At 33.5% G+C, this 25,976-nt stretch overlaps 1 protein-coding gene across 1 annotated transcript in view; it reads right to left on the reverse strand.

The window, feature by feature from the left end:
• Positions 1-8,786: 8,786 nt before the first annotated feature.
• SLF1 (SMC5-SMC6 complex localization factor 1) overlaps positions 8,787-25,976 on the reverse strand; it is a 65,891-nt gene continuing 48,701 nt past the window's right edge. Inside the window, exons 15-21 of the mRNA XM_082620967.1 lie at positions 23,680-23,827; positions 16,991-17,136; positions 15,865-16,028; positions 14,941-15,074; positions 12,939-13,031; positions 12,350-12,532; positions 8,787-9,714 (exon numbers count right to left, since the gene is read on the reverse strand). Coding sequence (XP_082477093.1) covers positions 9,233-9,714; positions 12,350-12,532; positions 12,939-13,031; positions 14,941-15,074; positions 15,865-16,028; positions 16,991-17,136; positions 23,680-23,827 — 1,350 coding nt within the window. The 3' untranslated portion in view covers positions 8,787-9,232. The remainder of the gene's footprint in view (positions 9,715-12,349; positions 12,533-12,938; positions 13,032-14,940; positions 15,075-15,864; positions 16,029-16,990; positions 17,137-23,679; positions 23,828-25,976) is intronic.

Here is a 25,976-nt window from a genome sequence, read left to right on the forward strand (position 1 = left end):
TCAGTACTTTTTTGGTCTCATATAAATAATATTTTACTTAAAGAAACCCAGGTTTGGTTTGGAAGAAAAAAGACTTTCCCTGAAACCTTGCGTGCTGTATAAAACACAGCACCTTGCAGGGGTGAGTATCCAGTGACACTGCTAGAGGAGTAAGAACTATCTTGAGGCATGAAAGTGATATTCAGGGGAATCTTCATTGCTTTTACAAACTACTGCACTCACAGACTGAAAACAAGAGACTGTGAATAACAGAACTTTAACCAGTTCTTTCTCCTTCTCACGAAGGCACAATTTTGCCTTTTGAAAGCTGCTTAACTTGATTTGTTTTTGAGAGGTTTGTAAACACATAAATATTTTAAGATATCTTAAGAGACTGGATGTCACTCTAACACCTATTTGGACTGCTATATACAGTAGTCATATGAACTATGAAATATATTCCTCAATATCCTTTAGTGAGTAAACTCACTGAAGGTCATTCATTATCCAGACTACTATTATTGCCACTAATTGTGGTAATTTATAAGAAATGCATATTTAGAACTTTGTCCATTTATAAAAAGAACATGGTACTTCTTGTTTATTTTGGTACTGTTCCACAGACTCAAATTGATAGGTGCTGTCAGGATTCCAAATTAATTTTGAATCATTCTATACACTAGGATAGTCTGAATTGAAAGATTCTTTAAGTGACTTTGCTCTGTGACTTATTTATTGAGTACCAACTATATGACTTGCCCTGTCATAGGCAATGGTCAAACCAATGATAGCATATTAAAATCAAATCTGGAGTTAAAGTATAGTAAGAGCAAATTTTAATTGATATGTTTCTGAAAGTATCTTTTATAGAATTTTATTGTGTTATTTAAAAGTGAAGAAAAATTTAGTAGTAAGTTCTCTTATCCAGGGACCATATTCCCATTTTGATCTCAATATCCAAATGTCTCTAACGCTGAAAGGAGTCTGCTTCTGTATTAACAGGTCTTATTCAAAGGCTTTAATTTCAGTTTATTCCTAGTTAAATATACCTAAATGCTTATTTTTGAGTTTTGTACTCAGCATTAAAAACAAATCAAAATATAAAAGGCAGCTGCTTTTCCAGAAATACAAGTAAAGAGAGCCACCATTATACTTCTTGCAAAAGCCTGTTTATTATTAAATTAATGCTTAAATTCTGGGGCTTTAAATGTCAAGTGTGAGTGTGTGTGTGTATTTGTGTACAGATGCCTATTCATTTGTTTGATTAGTGTCTAGAATCAGCCTTTTCTAATTGCTTGGTCAAGTATGAATTAAAACCACATAAAAAATAATGAATACTTACAATAGTGTCATTCCTTTGGATTATAATTCTCCTTCCCAGGATGACTGGTGTTAGTTAACTCACTGAAAGAAAAAAATATAAAACATCCTTTTTTCCTGGTGAAACTGTTACCTCTTCTGCCTCAGTTTCTACATTTGTACAGTGGCAGTCACATCATAAGACTTATTCCAGCTGAATCGCTGAGATTTAAGAAATACCAAGGAAAATTTCTCATCATGTAAGAATACTACGCAGATAAAAACCATTAAATGTCCAAAATGGTCATATGCTATAGAAACTAACAACACTGTGAAAGGTTTGCTGGAATTTAATGTTTCTATCTGTGCTTTTCCAAAGGGATCTGGGGTTAAGAACCAAAAAACAAAAAAGGTCAGGGGAGATGCATCAAATAATTCAAATTGGTTTCAAATGAGTTTCAATTTATTGGGCTATTCCTTCACATTCTGAACTGGTAACAACAAAAAAAGTGTTCTGTTGCATGCACAAGCAGTATTTTTGTAGACAGGTTTTTTTTTTTTTATGTATATGATGGTTGTGTCTCCAAATGTCACTGAAAAATTATGACTCCATTTTTAAAAAAGGTAACGAAATGGCACTGCTCTTCCGCTCTACTCAATTAATGGTGTTAGTAGATTAAGCTGAAGGCTCTATTTGTATTAAGAAAAACAGAAATAGGTAAGTAGCTGTGCCAAAGTTTTTTCAGCTTGTAGCAAAAATAAAATTGCAACGTAATTCTCCCCTGCTGTAGATTCTTCAATGGTCTTTCAAAAGAGAAAAGGAATGACCAACTTGAGAGTCAATGAGCGAACCTACAAACCACCTCTCATTTTCTCGGGAATAAATAAATGCATCTGAGGAGACCTGGCTGAGTGAGGTTGTTAGTGCTACCAGTGAGGCAAGATGGTAATATAGGCTTAGTTCCCCATTTTGGTCAAAGACAAGCTTCAAAATGACACGAGTCAACTTGAGGCATTTTACTTTGCCAGAGTTCAAATGGTAAGTTAGGAAATGCTAACTGCATAGAGAAAGGTGCGCCCCTGGCCCCAACCACTTTTAATTGTCTCTTGATGACTGAAGACACATCTGAGACAACAGTCAAGAGTAATTACAAAGACAGCTGGACAACAGCAGAGAGGTGAGGGGGAAGGAAATGCCAAGATCTGTCCCAAGTTCAGAGATGTTCTTTTAATAAAGCTACTCAGAATACTGGAAACCTTAAAACTAAACTCTACATTATTTCTGCAAAACATTCTTCCTACAGTACTGATTATGACAATTACAAGTCAAAATCTTTATATAACTTGTAATATTGAAACCATGGAAAACAATTTATTGATGTCAAGAACTAATAAACTCTGCAACCTTACACAATGGTATACCTACCCCTTCCCTTTGTCCTGGAACTCTTATAAAGTTCAGATTTCACTAACACAGAGACCTAGCAAACCATAGGAAGGTCTCTGAAGCACATGGTAACTCACCCAGAAAAGTAAAATACTATGTATGTTTTTAGAAGTAGTTTTAAAACAGATCAATGCGGTATTCGGTCTTATTTGTTTGAAGTTGCTGAACATTACCTTTTAAATATCCCTGTAGGATGGAAAAAAGCATTTTCAGATATAATAGAGAAAAACTTTTGGGGGGATATCATGAAACATCCAGCATTTGATAATTTAACCAAGAATCAGGCATACTAACTCTTATAGGGTGGGTTACCAGGTACACACCATCCATTCTTCTGGCACTATGATGCTAATACAAAGAACACACATGTACTTGGATTTCTCAGTGACTGTGACAACAACACTGACAAGCAAGTGAGAAATCTACCCAAAAAGACACAGTGATGTGATACTCACCAGTGTACTGTAGTTATGATGTAGGTATCCAATGTATTTATATAAAACAATTGTTAAAATATTGTATTTTGAATTGTACTACTTAAAACAGTAACTTACAAGAAGCCATTTTCCTCACCTTCACAGAAGAGGTGCAAAATAATATGCTCTGGACAACAGTGGCAAGACACTTTTGCTCAGAATTCTCTCAGTAGATGACTGGCTGCTTACATCTGAATTAATGCTGTAAATAGTAATATTTAGAAGGCAATTTTTTCCAGGTGTATTATAATAAAAGAAAACAATTCTCAATTTAATCACACAGTAGTGAACTCCCTTTAAAAGAATTTAAGATACAGTCTTTGATAAATGTAGTCATCATTTAATCTTACAGTTTCTCCCTGATTTTTGGTGTTGAATCTGGAAAAAAAAAATCAGAACAAGTAATTCTTCAGGTTCCATGAAAGCTTCTAAAATCAGAAAAGGCTAATAGTGAATATATGGTATCATGACTCCACAAGGTGTCTACATGAAGTTTAAACTTTAGCAGTTTAGGAATCCTACTAAACTGTAATGACCCCGCCCAACACGGTAAGGCACTGCTTTGAAGATGCTTAAACAGAAGACAGAAGCAGCATATCAGTAAAATAAGCCAAATTGACTTTCAAAGGAAGGGCATATAGTCCAAGAGTATTATTTGAGATCTGCATTAGATGATACTAGGCTTAATTACATCCTTACCTTGAAGAAAAATGGCATATTTTAAAAATGCACTTTATATTTAAAAAAGTCCAGTAGATGCCAGTTTAAATAAGACAACTTTAGAAAAATTTCAAAACTGATTCTTATTTATATTAGGAGCATTACTTTAAAAAATAAGTTGGCTACAAATATACAAATATAAATCATGTTGCAGAGAAACTTGGAGAAGTGAAAATCAAATATTCAAAATTCTATCAGAAATACACCATTATTGGCAATGGATTTGCTTACAATCTTTTCCCTTCTATAATTTTACTTAGATAAAATAATTTTTAATTACATTTAAATAGTTTCTATTTTTTAAAAAGGACTAAAATTAATCCAGGAAAAAGGAATTAAGGGAACCAGTTTAACCACTTTTTATAAATGGCTTTCAACCTCTCTTTAAGTCTATTTCCTCCAATAACATGACTATGAACTTAAAAGTATTTTGAAAAAAAAGAGTAAAAGAACTAAAATCATGGGAAAACAAATGAGAAATCTAAATTTGCATAACTTTTAAGAAAGGACTGAATATCACTAGTCGAAATAGCCTATTTCTGATGATACCATTAAAATTTTTATTCTTTATTTTGAGTGAATTTTAACTAAACGAATCTTCCACCAAACACTTATCTTGACCCTTGGTTTACTGAACATTGATCAAAATTTTCAAAGACAGTTTGTTCCTGAGATGAGGAGATCTGTCTGCCTTTTTTCTGATTTTATACCTTCACTACCTCCTCAGTATATTAAACAGCATCTAGAAATCTTTACCCTCTTTAAACCACAATGATTCCTAACACCATTTTCCCTCATCCCTTTGCCAAGTTTTCATCTTTACAATTCTGCTTTTAAGTTTTCATGGAAAGCTCTTTAAAATGCATATTTTAACACCACATATTACTTACTGCTCTATAATTTTGTCTCTGTTATAGAAACAATGCAAAGTAGAAAAAAATGCATCTTTAGGATGAAGTCAGATAACCAAGATATATATTCCTTAAAACCAAAACAAAAAGCTATTACAAATCAAACCATTCTGGTCATTAGAAAAATTTATCAGTGTCATGACATAAACCATGGCTGACCTAACCTTTAAGTTGAGAAGTACTGACAACAAACTAAATTCTTTTTATCTGTCACCACTTGAAGATTAACGATTTTTTCAACATGACTATTTCATCTGAGGACAGAAGAATGGAAAATCATTGGAAATTTTAGTTCATCTGTTATTAAGATAAATGATAGTATAATAGGTGTAAATTCAAAGCTGGATTCCAGACTTTCAGTTCAGTGCAATTTACCTGCTGGAAGTGCTAAGCACATTTTTAAAAAATTCCACTCTTTGGTAGAAATAAATCATACATTCCAACGTAGTCATTCTCTATTAATGTTTAACACCCATTATGCATTAATGTTCACTTGATCTAATTTAGATACTTTTGAAAGGAAGAGGATTAGATTTACCAAATCTGGGTTCAACTGTCTGAAAAGATTTGGGGACCACAGTAAAAAGACAAAAATTTGGAGAAAATGTTTCATCTTTAACTGGAGACAGCTCTTTATAGATGCTTGAAAAAGGAACTTAATTTTTTTGATCTATGTTAAGGGTAATATTACATATTACAAATTAAATATATAAAAATAACATTATATACTTATCTTATTAGGAATATTATTTTTATATAACTAATCACTAGTTACACTTTGTTGATTTAATACTGTTGGATCTTAATTCAGCAAGTAGTTTAAAAACACAGAATAATTCACTATATTTGTTTTAAAAAAGAAAAAAAAATATATTCAACAGTACAAATACAATATTATAAAAAAATCAATCGTGTCTAGTGCTAAGGGTTATATTTCAAGATTATAAAAATATATAGTGTAAGTGTATTTGAACTATATGCCTACACCAAAAAACAAACAAAACCCAAACCATATGGTAATGAATTCAAATACATAAAATATTAGAAAATATTCTGTACATCAATTATAAATACAAAATGTAATTTTGCTTATTAACACAAAAGTACTAATTAGCAAATTCCTCTGTGATAAAAAGCTAATCACTTGGATCTGTGATTGGAAAACGTCCTTTTTAAAATAATTTAATAGAATGTTCTCCCTCTAGCAATTCACGTAAATTCATGTGTCTAAGAAAGAAAGTTGCTTGGTACTTTCATAAACTGGGAAGCATGAATTAAAATATAACATTTTGGATGTTCTCAAAGATTAGCATTTACTTAAGAGAGAAAACTTTTTTGACTGTCTAACAATCAATAATGTTAAAACTATCTTGTTCGTTTCCTCCGAAAAGGTCTTCTTTTAGTGCAATTTGCAGTACTCTAAAAGATGTATGCTTAAAACCTAAAAAAACAATACCACAACCTTTTCTAATTAACTTATAGTCTAATAATCTCTGATTCTGTATCAGAGCAAATAACCACCAAAGTACATCATCCTACCATAATTCATCTTAACCTACAAGGTGAATTTTTTGATAACATAATTTGATTTATAAGAAATAGTTAACTATTCCATGTCTTCAGTTTTGACATCACCAGGCACAGTGTAATTCCAATAATGCCATCACTGACCTTTCTAACTCAATCCACATTTGTTATAAAAACAATTATCATTCTGAATTTTGAAAGCTCCACGTCAGCAAGAGGTGCGACTGGTGTGGAAGCTACGTGATAAACGCCTGAGGGAAAGAGTGCCTCATGTCACTCAAAAATGACCCCTTTCTACTGATTAAGGGGCAACAGTGACAGGCTCTCATCAAGTTCATCACTTAACTGGAAAGGTGTGTAAATGCATATGGATTGCACATTCCATCAAAAATTTTCTCCTGTGAAGGTATTAATTTAACTTTCTATAACAGAATAAACAAAAATGGCAAACATTGCCTAGTGTTTATATAAAGGATCCTAGCATTAATGCATTTGTGTTTAGGAATGAGTACTGGGGTTCACTAAGATTGCAAAAGCACACACCACATTCTATTCACTCTAAAATTGCTAGTCACACTGATCAAAGGATTAAACTATCAGACCCTTCACATTTAAAACGAAACGAGAACACCAATTATTACTGTAAATTTAAGAAACACCCAAACTGAAATTAATTTTCTTCAACAGCCTATACAGAAGACAATAAAACTAGACTTACCTTCCTAGAATGTAAGCTTTTCCTCTTTTACTGTAGTCAGCCCCTGTCAAGCATACCACCTGGTACATAATAGGTGTTCAAGAAACGATGAATTCAAAACACTGATTAATTTAGCATTTGATTTATATGAGGACAAATGTTTTTCTGGTTATCTTGGACTTAATGAAATGACAAGAATTGTATATACTTGGACCACTTTATTATGTGTAGGGAAATTAAGAACTAGTAAGCTCGAAAACTTCATAGAGACCCTTCCTAAAAAGCTGCCAGGAAACATTCTAAAATCTTTTATATTCCAAATATTTGTGTGGATTATGCATGGAGAAAGCTGAATCTTAACAGCTCAGAAATCTCCTTCCAAGCTTTATTTTCTATTGTAATAAGGGCTTTCATAGGCCTTTTTTTCTTTTCTTTTTTTTTTTTTAAAAAAAACAACTCCATTGAACTATGATATGAAATCTGGCAGAGTACAATGATAAATAGCATTACTCAGCCTTCTCTTCACTTCAGTGGCTGCAACTTTGAGATGCCTACAGCTAAAATGCCAGGGGTCAGAGAGTCTATGAATTTTATCTATTAAAATTTCCACTTTCTCTACATCTCAAATAAATTTGAGGCAATTATTATGTTTTCTAAAATAAAACATAAGTAATATGGGAAATAAAGTTTCTTATTGCAGGTTTAAATTCATATATATTTATTGGTATTTTTAACTAGGCCACAAAGCAGTAATCTGTTTGCCAAGTTATACTTTTGAAGAAGTACAAACTGCAATGACACCTTCTTGAGGTAGAGACTTCAACAGCATTTGAGTGTTTAATATTTCATGTCAGCATGGCTTGTAGAAATTGGCAGACAGAACAGTTATGAATTATTAATACTAATTGCAACTAAATGAATATTTCTTGCGAACATTTAATTTGGAAAACTACTTTTTCTTAGCAGTTAATTATCTACTTTTTCTTAGCAGTTAATTATCTCATTAACTTAGAATTATTAGCAACTTAAGAAATTACTATCTATATGATTCGTTATAACTAAAAAGAGGAGTTAAGAATGCAAAAGGAAGTAACATTTATTAAGTGCCATATAAGGTGAACGGCTAATAACTTAATTCTATCATGACCAAGATACCTGGTGTTATTTCCACTTGACAGGTAAGAAAACCAAAGCTCAGAAAGAAACTTGCTTTGTAATTCAGTTAGTAAGAAATTACACAAGGATTTGAAACTATGTCTGTCTGATGTCAAAGTCTATGTTTTTATTAGTTTACCAAGCAAATGTTATTCCACATGCCTTCACAAGTGATGTAAAGTGGCTACTCTCTGGAATAAAAGTGTTCTTACACATCACCTGGGGAAGCGCCTTACTCTCTATGAGCATTATAATGTTCCTTAGTCATGTTTTCTCTGATATTTTGGCAAGTATCAATAAATATCAAAAGAGAGTTGTATGATGTCACATTTGAAGGCTAACCTCAAATCCTTTACTTTGTTACCATTTAGAATCTTAATATTTAATAAAACAATATGAAACAAAATGTTTCACTTACAGGATAGTGGTTACATGGAGTAGAAATACACTTTCTATAGGACCTGCTAAAATAAAATAGATCAAGGGATCAAACTATTAGCACATTTACTAAATTTAAAAACCAAAAGAATATATTATTGTGAATTTTGAAATGTTTATTTTAGAAACACATAAAACTGAGTATTTTATTCCAACAGCCTACAGAGAAGAAACAGGGAGCTACATGTTTATAGGTGCACATGTGCATGAATATTCTTGCCATGATGCTAAGACCCAGAACACCTAGAAGAGAGGACATTACATTTTGATTTGAAAAAATATTTAAATTAAAAAATTTTACATGTACAATATAAATAATACTTTTAGAACAAAAAATAATAAAGACTAATAAAAGTAATGTGTATCAAACAAAACTATTTTTTACTTTTGAGTTAAATTCTACACACTGGAAAAAGAAGCCTATACTATAGCTTTGAATAAGTTCTTTAAGTGCTTTTAAGATTTAGCAAATTCTGTCAATAAATAAATGAAACTAATAATTGTTAATAAGCTATGAAGTCCATAATAAATGACAAAGCAAGCTGAGCAGGTTTAGAAAGCTGACCCATATTTTCTGGCATCATCATGAAAACTCAGTGACCGACCGACACATCATTTCCAATGTCACCAATAAGGCCTCAGTGTGTACTCCAGGACATGCTTTTAAATTCTCAGGGAGTTCCTTAAGAATATTTGGGAGTTTCTGCAATGTCTTTATATTTCTAGCATAAAGATCCAATAACCAGTCAGTACGAGCACTAGTGGCTTCCTTATAATTCTGACAAGCTATAAGCAGCTCATTTAGATGAGTTAATCCTCTGAAAGCTAAGAAGAGCTCTGAAGACAAACCAAAAACTGAACAAAAATTTAGCAACATCCTACTAAGTAAAAATGAGCCAAATTCAAGTTGCTGGTGGTAAAAATGTTTCTCTGCTTGTGCATGAAAGTTCTCCACTGTATCTTCTATTTTTGTGATAGCAAATAGTTCTTCCTTGACTTGAGATGATACCACATAATCCAAGGGCAATTCCCCCTTAGAATTCCTCTGCTGCAGAAGCACTGGGCCTGTGAAAAAGAACATGCAAAATGTTAAGAGTTAAATATTCTTATTTTGGCAGTGTAACAGCCATTTTCTCTCTCCTTTTTTCCCCAAAGCACCCAGGGCTCAGTTTACAGTCATATTTTGTAGTAATTTATATTGACATAATTAACTGGTTCTACATACTAACTGACTAATAAAGGTGCATTAGAAAAAAAAAATCTAGTCAATTGCCTAATCAGGTTTGCCTAAAACCACATGCCTTAGTTCAATAAATAACATATATGGTTACAAATTTAAAAAAAAACTTTGATAAAACTTTATAAGTTGTCATCTTCAAATAAGAATATCAGTGTTCCTGGAGTAAATTTAAAAAAATACATTTATCTTAAATTCTGTATAAGAGCCTTAAAGGTATTTCATAATATCAACAAGCAGAAAAAGTACTGACCCCTTCCATTGCTAATAGGCAATGGTAGCAGTGCAGACTGCAAAACTTTGCCCAGACACAGAACACGTTTTTCATTATCCTTGCTTATGTTCAATTTTTAGTATAGGTAACTGATTCACAAAAAGTAAATATTAACTGCTCTGGGACAAACTCAGATTTCATCCATCTATGCTAGCTACACCCATCTAACCATCTACTAAGAAAGTTTTGAAGATACAGTTTATCCCCTGGGTAGTTAAGGATGATATGAGAGGGGCAAAATAACAATGACTCAGTATTTGGTCACACAGCAAAGTACAGGAGTACTTCGCACCTCTGCCAGTCAAGTCCTATAATTATTTATGTACTTTGCCATAAAAATGTTATAAGGGGTATAAAAGTTTGAGTACTAGCAGACATAATCAGAAGATTCTACCATACAACACAGATCTTATTGTCAGAGAGATTACGGATCGTAGCTGCTAAAACTCTTAATGATGAATCTGATGAGACACATGTAGTGGCCTAGATATAAAATGTATTTAGGTAAAAGATCAACCAGTAATGACATACGATTGATGTATAATTTATGGAAAAAATTCTAAATCAAAATTAGATTTATTTTCAGTACGTTGATATTTCAAAAAAATGTTTCAAGTTATTCCTGTTTAGAAGAGAAAATACAACAAAATTATGAACACAAGATACCAAAAGTAAACAAAGGTTTTAGAAACATAATTTAAATTATTGCTCTCAATACTGAGCGACTCACAATGAAGAGATAATATAGTTTCTACAATGATGGTGTCAAACCATTTGACAGGTCCAAACTCAGATTATACCTAAGGCAAAGAGAAGTCTGTATGATTGCCAAAGGACCTTGATAAATGCAAATACAAGTAGATTTCCTCTCTTAGGACAAAGAACTCATCAATTTACTATTCTTCACCAAAGGTCCTAAAAAAATTCACACTGGTTAGTATAATGCCTTCTTCTTCTGAAAAGTTGGACTTAATACAATAATGGCTTTTACATCACTTAGACCAACTGAAGCAAAGCCAAATATTGGCTTGGAATGTCACATACATAGTTAAGTAGAAAACTAAAACACTTAGGAGATATAACAGTATGTTTTTGTAAACATATAATACTAAAAAAAGTATAAGAACTGAAAAATACATTGATTATGAAATGGTATAAGTAAAACAGACACACTAAGGCCTTTAGGGGGCAGGAGAAGACTATAAATAACCGAACATGTTAAACTACCATGATATAGAGCCTTCCTCAGATAGATGACAGATAGATATAGATATATAGTAAAGAGATAGCTAAAGAAAATATGCTGTTTATTTTCATGCAGAATCAAATAGCTTTAATTACTGGATAAATAGTACAACAGTATTTTTAGTACAAATAAAAGTAATAGGAAATTCATACAAATCTTTGTGTATTATAAGCTAGTCATCACTTTTCCTTTGTTTTTCCTTTTAAAACGCAAATCAGTTTTGAACACTTTGATATAAAATTTATATTATTCAGTTCAGATATAAGAAGAATATCACTGAGTTGGGGGGTGGAAAAAAGGGTTCTAAAAGCAGAGATCAGATAAGAACTCAGCAGAAAAAGCAGTAGATGAATATTAAGCTCAAGTTACTTCCATCACATACCCTCTGCACAACAGTTATTATCATTTGGAAGTCCTCCTACTTAACTTATTAACTGACTACAAAATGTGAATGAAGAAAAGACATTATTCTAGGATGTCTTTTTTGTAGTCTATAAAGAAATGACTCATTAAAGAAAAGAATAATCGTTAGCAGTTATATATAGGAAATGAAGCAAGAATGAAAAACCGAAGTACTCACAATTGAACATTTACATCCATTTATTAATAAGCTTTCAGAAATGGCTGGTTAACAGACATTACCCACTTTAAGTAAAAGGATTAATAGTAAAAACCAACACACTCAATTCAAAATATACTCTCGTAACAAAGGTAAAAAGGCTTAATAATACTATAAATAAATACGTTTTATGAAAAGGCTTTTATCCTCAGTAAATAAAAGGTGCTTACATTCTAGCAGACTTTTCATCTTTACTTTTTCATTAAAATGTAATAAAGGCATCTTTCCTTATAGAGCTTAAAATATAGAATACTTTCTACCTCTGAGGGATTCGTCAAAAAACTGGATAATTTATCATAACCCGTTTAGCATAAATGCACTCACCCCCATGCTGGAGTAGCAGCTTGCCAATTTCTACATGTCCGTTTGACAGTGCATCATGCAAAGGAGTCACCCCGTCCACTTGAGTGAGCAGATCTACCTCTGGACAACGTTGCAAAATTTCCTGGACACATACTGTGTTGCCATAGTTACAGGCTTCATGCAAAGGCGTCCAGCCAGCATTGTCTAAATTAGAAATCAAGGCAAATTTTAAAACAGCAAAAGTAGGACTTTTGGTAGTGAAGTATTGGTATTCTACTTCCCTTATCAGTGTGACTTTCTAAGTGCCTCATATACAAATAGAATGCTTTGATAAAAATGCCTAGGGTATAATCATATTTCTAATTGTAAAAAATAAATTAAAAACTATTTTAAAATATTGATGTTGGGATCTGATCAAAATATAGATGTCAAAAAATGGTTGTGCACTATTATACATCAATATGTGATGAATTTCTTGGTTTTGCTACTAGCAATACTTTAAAGATGTTAGGTAAATATACTTAAATGATTTTTCTTAATGTTGAAATTAAGCTATTTAATATCACAAATATTAAGACATTGAATTAGACAACAAAGATTTAGAACTTACCTTTAACGTTGATGTCTATTCCTGGCATAGAGAGAAGAAGAATCAATTTCTCCACTTGGTTATTTATGCAAGCCCTATGGAGGGCTGTTTCTCCTGCCATAAAAAATTAATAGATTATTCCAGAGAAGACAAGATATCAAGTAAAGAAAATAATCAAAGGGCATGAACTAGGAGATCTGGCCCCATGCCAGAAAATTATTGAGTTTTCCTTTTGACTGGTTTAAACATCTCTCACATTAAAAAAAGAGGGGGGAGGGAACCCCACCAATCCATAGAGCCTCTCTGTTCTATCAGCAATTCAGCAATGAAATTCTACTAAAGGTTTAATATAGGCATTGTCTCCCCCTAGTTCAAGGTTTGAAGTTTCAATCCTGCTATAAAACCCTCAAATGATCAGAGAACACCAAATATACTGGGTTTTGCAGCAATAAAAGTTGAAAGTGCAATTGCCCTCTCTTAAATTTATTCATGAACCTACGTTAAATGTATGGCTCTTTTTTATACAGCATTTATAGCTTAATTCAAATGAATGTTTCTGGCTAAGCATGAGTGCCTCTACACACTCAAGTGTAATTCAGAACTTCAAATCCATTAACAGATGGTTTGCTGCTTCTCAATAGGCTGTCTGGCTTGGCTACAGCAGCACGGAGAAGGAGAAATGGGGGAATCTTAATATAAACACACACACACGCACACGCACATGCACACACACGAAAAAAATCCCTAGTACCATTTAAAGCTGAACAAGAATGACAAATAGAATGGCAAAGTCTTTTCTAGGAGGGATGCAGTTAGTGCCTGCTTCCTAAAACTGAATACATCCTTCTCTGCTGTAAGCAAGATTAATAAGATATAAGTGATAATTTGATGTAAGGGGAATTTAAAAAAACATAATAACTGCTTTGAAAACAAATGAAATACATATTGAATCAAACTCTTTTTTGCTATAAAATACTAAGTAGCACATTTTTCCAGTGTTTAGTTTTACAGATTATCTCTGTAACTTCTACCAAAACATTTCTTTAACAAGCATTGAAAAGCTTTCGAAGTTTTTCTCTACTATTTCTCAATTCTCTTCCTCCCTCCAATTCCTTCTGCTGTTCAGCTTAAAGCCATTCATATTCATTTTACTTTCTGACACAATAAACAAAGAAAAAGGACACTGTTTTGTGAAGTTAATATCTGAGTTCACATTTAATACATTTTTCATATTTTGAGCCAAACGGGCAGTTATTTTGAATTTGTGATATCCTATTATGAACTCATCTCATGTTGAAAGATGATGAAAGCTTGGTGCCATAATGATAATATTTGTATTAAAAACACGATATAGCTCATAAACAAGAAACTTAGCAATTTACTTTGGCCAGATACAGACTCTTGGAATTAATTTACAATTTTGAGTTAAGGGGTACCTAAGTAAAAGAAGTGCCGGAGTGAATTATTACAACGCTATTCTTGTTACTCCATCCCTTTAGGTACTTAGGTTCCAGTATAGTTAGAACCAAAAGCCAAGCACATTTCATAGTCTGGGCTCAATGCCTGGAAGAAAAGAGTCCATATGCTTAACACAGCTATGTAACATAGCCTACTTCTCATTCTTTGTTCACAAAACGTCTAGGACTGAAAGAGATGAAGACTGAATTATACTTTCAAATCACAAGACACTGATCCTAAGCAGCACAGGTTGAGGTGGAATAGAAAAGTAAGGCAGGCAAGTCTGGAATGAGCTCAACATGAGCTACACAGTGTTTAATATCTGAAAAGGCAGGTGGAGAAAAGAAGGGAGGAAAACTCTATTACACCAGGTATTAAACACTTTTTTTTTTTTTTTGTATAAATGGCTGTTCACAAAAATAATATGCTCTCCAGGAAGGTATTTCCTGGACCTAGTCCAATATTTAAGTTCAAGCATTCATCAGGGCCAGTGTGTAAAACTTGCAAATACTGACTATAACCACGAAAAGTTCCTAGCATAAATTAATTTAGATATTTGGAATACCTTTTAAATTAGTCTTGTGAAATTTTATCTTTGTAACTAAAGAGGGGCAATTCTCCTTGGAACACGACAATTCTCCTTCTGACTTCTTTTTCAATCTTTTTAATGATGAGGAACATTTACCAAGATTCAGCTCTCTGAAAAGAAAGTAAGACATAATGAAAGCTTGTTTTTCACCAAGGCATAGAAGCACAAATTATATGGTGAGTTAAAAAAAAAAAAAAAATCTAGCCTTCTTTTAACTTAAACCCCCTTATTCATTCAAATCTTTACTGCTTTCTATTTTTATATTTATTTCAACTGTACAGAAACAAATTTTATGCATTAATTTTCATTTTATTACCCTTGCAACCCCCAACAGCCCACCGAAAAGTTTATGAATATTGAATGTCCAGTAAAGCAGATGAGACCAAATAAACCATATTTGGCAGAGAGACTAAAGCAAACTGCTAAGATCAAAATGCAGGCCCCTACTCCCTATTCTTATGTCCAAATTCTAATCCTATCCTCTTCTTCCTAAAAAGATTTCAGGTTTTCTGAATTTTATATAGCATACTTTTAGAGGAGGTTTCTCATTTGGGGAAAGCTATTGTAACAACTCAGAGTATCTCACATGGCAATGCATTCTGAAATCCCATCTATGTTATATACAAGTAGTACTTTAAATCACAAGGCAAAAATTGTGTGGAACAATAATTTGATGAAGAGTTTTATTTCTTTTGAAAAAGACTTAATAGAAAGAAAGTGTGTACCTTGGATTAAAGAAAGTGAAAATGTTGGTCATGTGCATTTATAGGTATAAAACTGAGTTTTCTGCTATCAGTATAATTCAGACAACATCTCAGATAAAGATACAGTTCAAGAAATGCCTAAGAAGAAGAGCTGTACTCGAAAACAAAGCATAGCTGGTATATAAGCATCACTTACGGTAACTCTGGCAGCCCTTCAACTTGTTTCTGTTTAGCACCATTCAGTATAATTAAAGCCCTCTGAGATTCAAAGCAAGGCCGCTGTCCTATTTTCTTTGGTATCTGCATCTTTCCAGTCCCATGCACACCAGTTTTCCCCAAAGCTGGCAAATAGGAATATACCTGTTGCAAAATAATATTATATTGCTTTCTCAACTACAAAAACCTGGAAACAGTAAAAATAAATTACTTGATTCATTTCACCATTAAATTTAGTTATATTTTCTTGGTTTCATCACTATGGTTGCCACCCTATCTCATATGAACATGCTAAAATATTAAGAAAGCTGCTAGTTCCATGTCATTAAGTCAATATGACATACACAAGAAAAATGCCTTCTTCAAAATAATTATTTTTTTGAATTGAAATTTGACACTCATTTAGGAAAGTTCTTTTGATGAGTCTTACGCCCAATGTGTTATAATTAGCCTATTTTTAGTATTTATGGTTTAAGTACAACTGGTATTTTGTCATTTCCATTTTGGTAATGTCTTCCTTCAACAGAAAAGAAGTCTGGAATAAATGGAATGAGGAGCGCAAAAGTCACTGAAGACAAGGATTGTTGCAAACAGTATTTGTCCAATCTGACCAATTATTAACAAGCATATTTCTCATTTGTTGAAGAAACTGCTGGAGATATTAGATATCAATAATAGCTAAAGATAGCCAAGATAAAACTGGAAAACCTTGGATCAAATCAAGTTTATATGTGTATATACATAGGATAACTGGAATAACCTTTGGCATCATTTGCAAATTTTGCTTTTTAAATATCATTAAATAATATGTAGAATGTTTCTGGATCAAGGTCTTTCCAAAATAATAATCTTACGTACTGTGGCAAGTGATATAAAGATTCTTGTATAATTTTTCTGTTACCAATTCTTAATTACTCTCAAGTAATTAAAATTTCTATTCACTAATTATTCCATTTTGAGGAATAAAACCACCTGCTTTTATATATGTTTGAAAGATTTATGATTCATATGCTCTGTCCAATTATTAGAATAACTAAGAATATTTAAAAATTGAATTTATAAACTTACTTCTTAAATTAAAAGAACTAAAATAGAGTGGTGATTACCATTTTCTGAAGAGAGAGTGGCTCAGAAGAAATACTAATGGCACTCTGTAAGCACAACTTTTTAAAGACTGCCTCTGCAACAAACATTTGAAGCCAGGAGGAGGAAAAGGAACAAATAAAAATCTCTAATTCCTGTGAAGAAAAGTCTGTAGGAAACAAGAGAAGTAAATATAGTTATTGCTACACCTTATAAAATTTCTTTCTATAGACTATTTCCTTCATGGACTTTACCCATTGAAATGATGATTCCTATACCAGTAAGATTCACCCACATAATTTTAAACCACAAAAAATAGATAATATTCCTATTCCTTGCCCTTCAAGAGAAATTTTTACGGCACATGTTCTCACATTTGAAACAATCATTACTTTTTATTATTTTAAATAAAAGGCTTGAAATTTTATATATATGTATACATACACACATGAATGGATAGATGATATATGAATAGATAGACAGACATGGACTTTTATCACTATACTTTCCAATTAATGTTAAAGATCTCTTCCCACAATAGGGCTGTGTCTTTGGAAAACTGGTACTCGGTTTTTAAATGGGCACACATGTATTTAATTTGCACTGATTAGTCTTGAGCTGATAGGAAGACATTTTTCCCCGACAACATCCATGAATCCTATCACTGCAGAGAAGGAGGAAAGGTAAAGAAGAGGGATAAGGTAAGACAAGAGAATGCATAAGAATGTCCTTAGAAGTCTGCACCCACTGTACTATACCAAGTGCGGGAGAGGAGTATAATTTTAAATGACAAAACAAACAAACAACAAAAACACCAAGAGTCAGTCTCAAATCTCTTCATTCTAAAATCCTCAAGTTCTCCAATAATATGGAAATACATAAATATATACATGAATTGAAAGTGATAAAGGACTGAAGTGACTATTTCCCTTGTAAATTTAATGTTATGAATTCTCTATTAATACTCTCTGCTTAAGTAACAGAATGGATAATACACTGGAATGGTAAAGAATAATCAATCAATAGGATACTAAAAAAGCTAAATTTAAGCAAAACAGGATGAAAAAAGTTGATATACAATAAGGCAGATTAAAATTAACTGCAAAATACATTTTAAAAATTGGACAGAATAATAAACTTAATAGCAATATAAAGCTTAAAAATTGAAGTCTCTACTCAGGAGCTGAGTTCCCTTGGCTGAGCAGACTTCACAGACACCCAGTGAAATCCCGTCCTTCTCAGATGCCTTCCCAAAAGGCTAGGGCCTCTGGTGTCCTTGCAGTCCTTGCCTGACTTTCAATGAGGGAAGGAGAGTTGGGGTGGGATGAGGGTGGGGTGTGGAGAAGAACAACAGTTTAAGGAGGAATTTTGCCCCTGGGAACATTTGGCAATTTGTGGTTGTCACAACTGGGGAGAGAAATATACTGGCAACCTAGTAGGCAAAGGCCAGGCATGCTACCAACTGTCCTACAATTCACAGTTCACAGGGCAGCCCCTCACAATAAAGAATTATCTGGCCCCAAACATAAACAGTGGCCAGGCTAAGAAAGAAACTGCCTGGACTAAAGAGATCTGAGGTTCTTGCTTGTGGCAGACTGCCATATGGGCAAATGGCTCCAGTCAGATGTTAAATAGATCCACCTAGCCCCACACAGACATATGGTTGCTGAATTCAAACAATCCTGTCCAAATACGGCCTCAGAGATATAATTTATAAGAATTGGAAACAAGAAAGGAGTTATTTACAACTTTTTGTTACAACTGACTACTTACAACCTACTAGGCTGCTAGTATTATCTGAAACTATGCAAGCAATAAACTGAAGGATGAGCAGCAAAAGATCTTTTCAATATTAAATCTCTAGTTATACACATTAAAAAAAAGCATATCTATTATCACAGCCTTTACTACAACCAACTGATCTTATGTATCAACTCCAAGCAGAGGCAAAAGCAAAGCAGAAATAACCTGTACTGTACAGTTCAAAAGCAACAATCCCACAGTGGAATTTCTAAATGGAGTTATTCATCTAGAAATAACATTTGATAGCTTTAAAGATATAGCAAATACAAACTATAATGGATCCACATATGACCAGGTAACACACACTTGAAGGGAATGATCAATAAGAGATGAACAAGAGAACTTAAGAAACTTAACCCCTGATTGACATGTACGCACTGCTCTATTTAAAATGGATAACCAAGAAGGACCTAGTGTATAGCACAGGGAACTATGCTCAATATTATGTAACAACCTAAATGGGAAAAGAATTTGAAAAAGAATAGATACATGTACATGTAAAACTGAATCACTCTGCTGTACACCTGAAACTAATACAACATTGTTACTCAACTAGACTCCAACATAAAATTAAAAGTTAAACCAAAAAAAGAAAAGAAAGAAAGAAACTTAACCCCTGGACTTTAAGACCTTCAATGGCAGGATCATTTTTATTGCCCTCACAGCTAGTAGGTTAGTAGCTTGCACAGAATAAACATTTAGTACTTAATAGATAAATTAATGAATGACTGGCAGATAGCAATAACTGGAGAGCCAAGCCAGGATGATCGTTAAAAAAGTTACTTAGGGGCTTCCCTGGTGGCACAGTGGTTGAGAGTCCGCCTGCCAATGCAGGGGACACGGGTTTGTGCCCTGGTCCGGGAGGATCCCGCATTCTGCGGAGCGGCTGGGCCCGTGAGCCATGGCCGCTGAGCCTGCGCATCCGGAGCCTGTGCTCCGCAACGGGAGAGGCTACGGCAGTGAGAGGCCCGCGTACCGCAAAAAAAAAAAAAAAAGTTACTTAGATCATGCCACTCCCTTTTAAAAATGGTTTCTAACCCCTAAATAGGGCTTAGAAGTTCCTACTCAAGCTCCTCTACTACTTTTTTGGCTTTACTGTGCCCACTCTTCTCCTTGCTGCTTGTCATCAGCCAGGCATCAAAAGATTTCAAACAGGCCCAACTCTTTCCTATCTCCGAGTTTTAGTAAATGTTGTGTCTTCTGAATGGAATACACTTCCCCTGACTCTGCCAAACTCCTACTTATCCTTCAGGTTTTGCTCTCCATGACCACTCTACATAAAATAAGCTCATCCACCTCAACACCTAGTTTTTCTTATTTGGAGCACTTAGCATTTTAAAATGATGTATTTACATTAACTTAATTACCGTCTGCGTCTCCCACGGAAAGCTCCAAAAAAGGCAAGGATCATATTTTGTTTCCCTGTTCCACTGTATATGAAGTGTTTAGCTCAATGCCTGGGAGAATGCCAATAAAAATTTGTTGAGCAAATGAAGGCAACAGAAACATTTTGATTGAGATGATTAGTCAAATTATAAAAATGTATATTTTTGGAAAAGGTCTGAAGCATGGAGAGGGATTAAAATAGAGAGTAAAAAAAAAAAAAAAGCCAATAAAGGTTTAGAAAAACTCTCAGGAAAAGATAATGACGTAGCCTGAGAAAGGCAAAGGAAGCTTTAAAAGTTCTCTAAAGATGTGAAAAATATTATAGTAAATTCTGATGACATGTTTTCTTCCCAGTGAAAACAGGAGAAGAAATAAACTGAAGTTAAGGATTGACAAACTATGTCTTGCTGCCTATTTTTATGAATAAAGTTTTACTGGAACACAGCCATGTTGATTTATGTACTGTGTATCACTGCTTTCTTAGTACAGAGTTGAGTGGTTGGGACAGAGATGGTAGAGCTGAAAAGCCAAAAATATTTACTATCTTGTATTTTATCAAAAAAAGTTTGTCAACCCTAGTTTAAGCCAATACATAAGGAATTTCAATTAGGCACAAAAAAGAAATTTCAGATCTTGATGCTAAAATATAGAAAGGGATATAAGGAAACTCTTTCTGTTTAAAGTGTTTAGAAACAAGAGAGAATGGCATCTATGTGGGACTGCTGGACATGAGATCTGATGGAAACAAGAAAGAATTTTACTTATCTACTGAAATACCTTCTGCCATAATTTTCTACAAAACAATTAACAACTAACAACAATTTTACTAAACTAAAATTAATTCAGTAGATCTGAATCTGAGTAGTATCATAATATGTATTTTATACTTTTGGACTAGAAAAAAAACAAAACATCGTTTGTCATAAATGAGAAAGATGGACCAGTATCTTCAGCTGGAAGCTATATAACAGCCAAATTATAACATCTTTACTAATGACTTAGGAAAAGCAAATAATAGTTTAACTGAGCTGAAGAATAATGCAAAGACATGGTCAAACAAACAAACATACAAACTACGGAGTATCTACAGAGAAAAAGAAATGGTTCTCCATCAAAAGAGCAAAATATTGACCAAAAGGACATTATTAGAACACCTGGTTCACTTGTAGGGATGAGTGTATTATTCTACAAGCTCTGTATTATAGTTTAACTTTGCATATTAGCTGTAGAAAAGCTACTGCTCTCTTAAGAATAAACTTCTATCTCTTGACAAAGGCTAAAAATTAAGATGTACTAACAAAAATTTAGGAAGATTATTAATTTGAACCATTTTTAGATATATCTGTTAAATTTTTTAAACTGCCTATCTATGGCTTAATTGGAAGCCTAAGAAACCAATTGTGTGGTGCCTTGAGACGAGAAAGGAAAGGCTTAAACACACATTTCAAATGGGGATATAGTTTAAATCTCTTGTAGTTTTAAATATTAGTGATCAAACATATTAAGAGCAAAGTAATCACTCAGTCTGTTGACAGGATTACAATGGTAACATTAAAGTCAATTTTAGCTTAAGTCAGTCACAGGCTCAAATTTGTTGAGTTTAAACTTGTCTTGTGAAAACTGGGAGTAACAGTGGATAACAATGCCTTGCTTTAAAGTGAAGGGACATTCAATTATGAGTAAAGAAAGCATTAAAGCTGATGTATAACATGTAGTAGAACCTTGTTAACACAAGGCTCATTATTTCGTGCATTTGGCTAAGATAAGTTATATTTCCCTAGAGGTAACCAATATACACTGTAAACAACACATGTAAATACACCGATAGTCTGTAAAGGCACTGCTAATTCTATCCTGGGGTCCCCAAACTCAAAGAAGTTTCATTATGGAATGAAAACAGGGAATCCTTTTAGCCGAATGTTTAGTTCCCATGCTAGCAAATAATGCCAGAATTCTGCTGTTTCTAAAATGGAAAAAAAGAAAAAAAAAAAAAAGATCTAGTAGGAATGGTGGGAAAGAAATGATAAGAAAGGGTTCTGAAGGAAGATTGAATTTGAGCTAAGAAATGTTAAAAAGTCACACAACAAAGGACAGCTACTTCACAAAAGGAACAGTAATCACCCCTCAGCTCAATGAAAAAGAAAGAGGAAAAAAAGAAGATAAAATACTTTAGATAAAAATCTTCTAACTTCAGTAGTATAAAAAGAGACCTCTCTTTGCAGAGGGCATCATCGAATAAATCCTGAACCCAGTTAGAGCCTGGATTTCTATTCTAGAATCTCTTTTCAAAGTATTAAAGTGATTGACAGCATATTCAAGAACTTTTTCTTTTATATAAAACCAAGATGCAATGAAACACACGTGTAACAAAACAGAATACTTACTTAGCAGTCTAAAATATTTTTAAGTATATAAAATCATCTTTTATATTTGAGAGGCACAAAAGTTCACTTACTTTAAAATATGTTCATTTTAGAAATTTAGAAAGGAAGAAAAGAAGGGAGGGAAGAAGGAAATGATTCATAGGGCCCTAAACCGGCTTTGAAGTGTAAGAATGTACATAAATGTTAATAACACTGTAATAACTTTGTATGTGGACAGATGGTTACTAGACTTATGGTGGTGATCATTTCCTAATGTATGCAAATGTCAAATCATATAGTACACCTGAAACATAATATTGTACATCAACTATATTAAAAAAAAAGAATGTACACATAAAATCTTATAGAAGCCTGGAGACCCAAAAGAGTTAGGTAGAACCTTTCATAAGGTAAGCATGTGAAGATGAGTTCTGTCATCATACTGCTTAAATAATATTCCTATTACTTTAGAGGAAACTTTAAAATTAGATAATGCGGGGAGGAGGAAGGGTGAGAAAATTATACATATGTATTACTTTTATTTGCTTCATCCATGCTAATTTGTTAGATCGCCAGACTCAATGGCAAAGAAATACGGCAGTTTTTTGTTATAATAAGAAAAATTACGCAGCAACAGGTACATGGGGAAAATGTTTTAACCAGTGATATAGCCCAAGTTAATCCAAGTGGCTTTATAACATAGTAAGTATTCTGATCCAAAGATTTTCATTTTTTAATACTGTTAAGTATTTATGCAGGAAGAGACCTGGAAACTGTTCATATGGCGCAGACAACATTACAGACAGATAATGCTTTCTAGGTGAACAATTAGAAGTATTAAAGGTACTGAAAATAGTTTCTACCATGTGAGATTCTAAAACACCAAACATTAAAAAGCAAATCTCTCTTCAATGAAAAGAGAATAAACTGATTTTAAATTTGTCTAAATATTTACTTTCACAGAATGGCTTAATTTTAATTTTTTGCTGTAGGATTAAGGAAAACATTAATAACATTATATATAAATATATAATAATTTATTTCCATGTACTATTTTCCATGCTATAATATTAAATTTTTATGAAAGCATCAAAATACTATTTTTGAATAATAAATGATGTGTGTGGGGAAGAAGGCTCATGTAACATAGACACACTTACCATCACATGAAAGGGAAACGTAACTTCCTAAGTCATCAGACATGTGTCGCATCACGTTTCTACCCATCTTAAGACCAAGGACAATCCAATAATCTATTGCTGCTCCAAGAATTCCAGTCAATAAGTAAGCTAGTTCATGTTTGAAGACCTAACATTGAGATCGGAAAAATATTACTAAAACATACTGAAATGTATTATTTCTATTATTTTGAATACTTGTTGAGGCAAAACATAGCTATTTAAAAAAACAGGGTATGCTAATGCCAAAAGGTATCTTAAGAAACCTAGCAAACTAATTCCCTGTTTCCATCTCCTTCCTTCCCTCCTTCCTCCCGATCTATATCTACATCTAAATCTGTATCTGTATGACAAAACAGTTAATAAAACAAATTTTCCAGGACTTAGCTTGTAACAAACTCTTAAGATAACTTTATCCAATGGTGTCAAGTGCTTTAGTCAGGCAATAATTCCATTAAAACAATGAGGAAGTACTTGGCTTCTGTGGATTTCTGGTAACAAGAATATATGACTATAAAAAAAGAGATTTAGCCACCCCTACTGTTTATGTATAAAATTAAGCTTTACATTTCCCTAAATGGCATTCACCAGAAAAAGACTTGAAAAACACAATGCATACAAGCTGTAACAAGCAAGATTGTACTTTGTTGTAAAAAAATAAAAAAATCGGCTCATCAAATTTTAATTATTAAATTATATCATATACCATTACCTAACTTAGAGGTATATATATCAGTTTTAAAAGTATACATGTTCTTTTATATCATTTCTATATTAACGTTATTAAACTACTGTAGGAAATACAGCAAGGCACACAAACCTTGCTTACAATAAGCATGCTTCACACTGTGTTTAAAAATATCTTTCTAATCCATAAACTATGAAGATGAAGAGGTGTGAAAATAATATTTTTAAACACCTTTGATTTAAACATAAACACTTTTCCACAATGACATTAAAACTAGTTGAAATTCCTCTATTTTTGGTATTTGTTGTCTAGGCGTGTTGGAGGCGTGAAAAAAAATTACTAAATTAACAGTTGGGGAGAAGCCATGTGAAAGGGTTTTAATAAATGTTATGATATCCAAATAGATAACTGCTATGTTCTGCCCCATACTATACCTGATGTGAGATTACTGACAGAGAAATCTCCAGCACTTTGAACCCTCAGTGACTATAGGATTTATTTCTCCTGCCCTCAGCAGACAAGGTTCTTATAGGTATGTACAGCATTTCATTAAGGCGTCATTCCTAGTGCAAGAAGCTATTAAATGATTTCAGAACTGAAGTGCTGTTTTTGGGTTGTTGCACAAACAAGGACAAATGGTCAAGCAGCACATACATCAGGCCCGCTGAAACAGTGTTTATTGAGGGAAAACCCACAGAGACAGGATCCTCAGCAGGTGCCTAGGTCCCCTTTTGCCCTACCATACTGTTGGGTAGCACATGGTATTCTGGCAAGGCTGGATATCAGAATGTGGGAGAGAGACTCTGAAGAACAGGACGAAGGGGATTTTAAGCTGCATGATTAGGGAAGCACTGCCCTTCTGATATGATCAGGGGCCAAGATATGGAACCCTGACCACAGTCTGATCCTGTCAGGTCAGGATTCATGAGTGGGCGTCAGCAGGACCCCTTCTCCGGCCTTGATCAGAGGGCTGAGTTTAAGCCTTGCAGTTGTAGTTTTGTGACATGGGAAGTGAGCAGCAGGACTGGCCATATCAGCAGGCTGGGGAAATACCCTCCTCCCTTGGACCCTGACAGGTGTCAAGCCTTGCAGCCGACCAGAAATAACTCCTTTAAGTATGGGTCTTAGCCAGTCTTCAATGAACTTTGCAGGAAGCCAACTCCATTCTTTGCAAAGCCAAAATGTAGATGATCACGCTGAGAGATTTTACTTCTCATTTACCAAGAGAACATAAAACAGGACAATGAAAATCTGTTTAAACTAGCAAATGATCATGTCAATATCCATGCCACAGAATGTTCCTTCCAACATAATGTATATCTGAACATCAGCAATGACACTTCTCAGGGAGAAAGCAGGAGACTATTACATTTTGATTTCTCAAAGTATTCCCCCATCTCAATCAGGGTTACTTCAGCTCTCTGGTCCTAAGACTCTGGATAGGGAAGATGAGGTTAGTACATAGAGCTAAGCCTCATATAAACTACAATCCAGCACTCTATCAAGTAAAAATAACATAAAACCAACCAGGTAAGACTTTCCCTCTTTCCTGATGCAAATATATGTACACGTGTACCTGACACCACAAATG

The sequence above is a fragment of the Mesoplodon mirus genome (assembly GCF_964341445.2).
Source record: "Mesoplodon mirus genome assembly, chromosome: 5".
NCBI lineage: Eukaryota > Metazoa > Chordata > Mammalia > Artiodactyla > Ziphiidae > Mesoplodon > Mesoplodon mirus.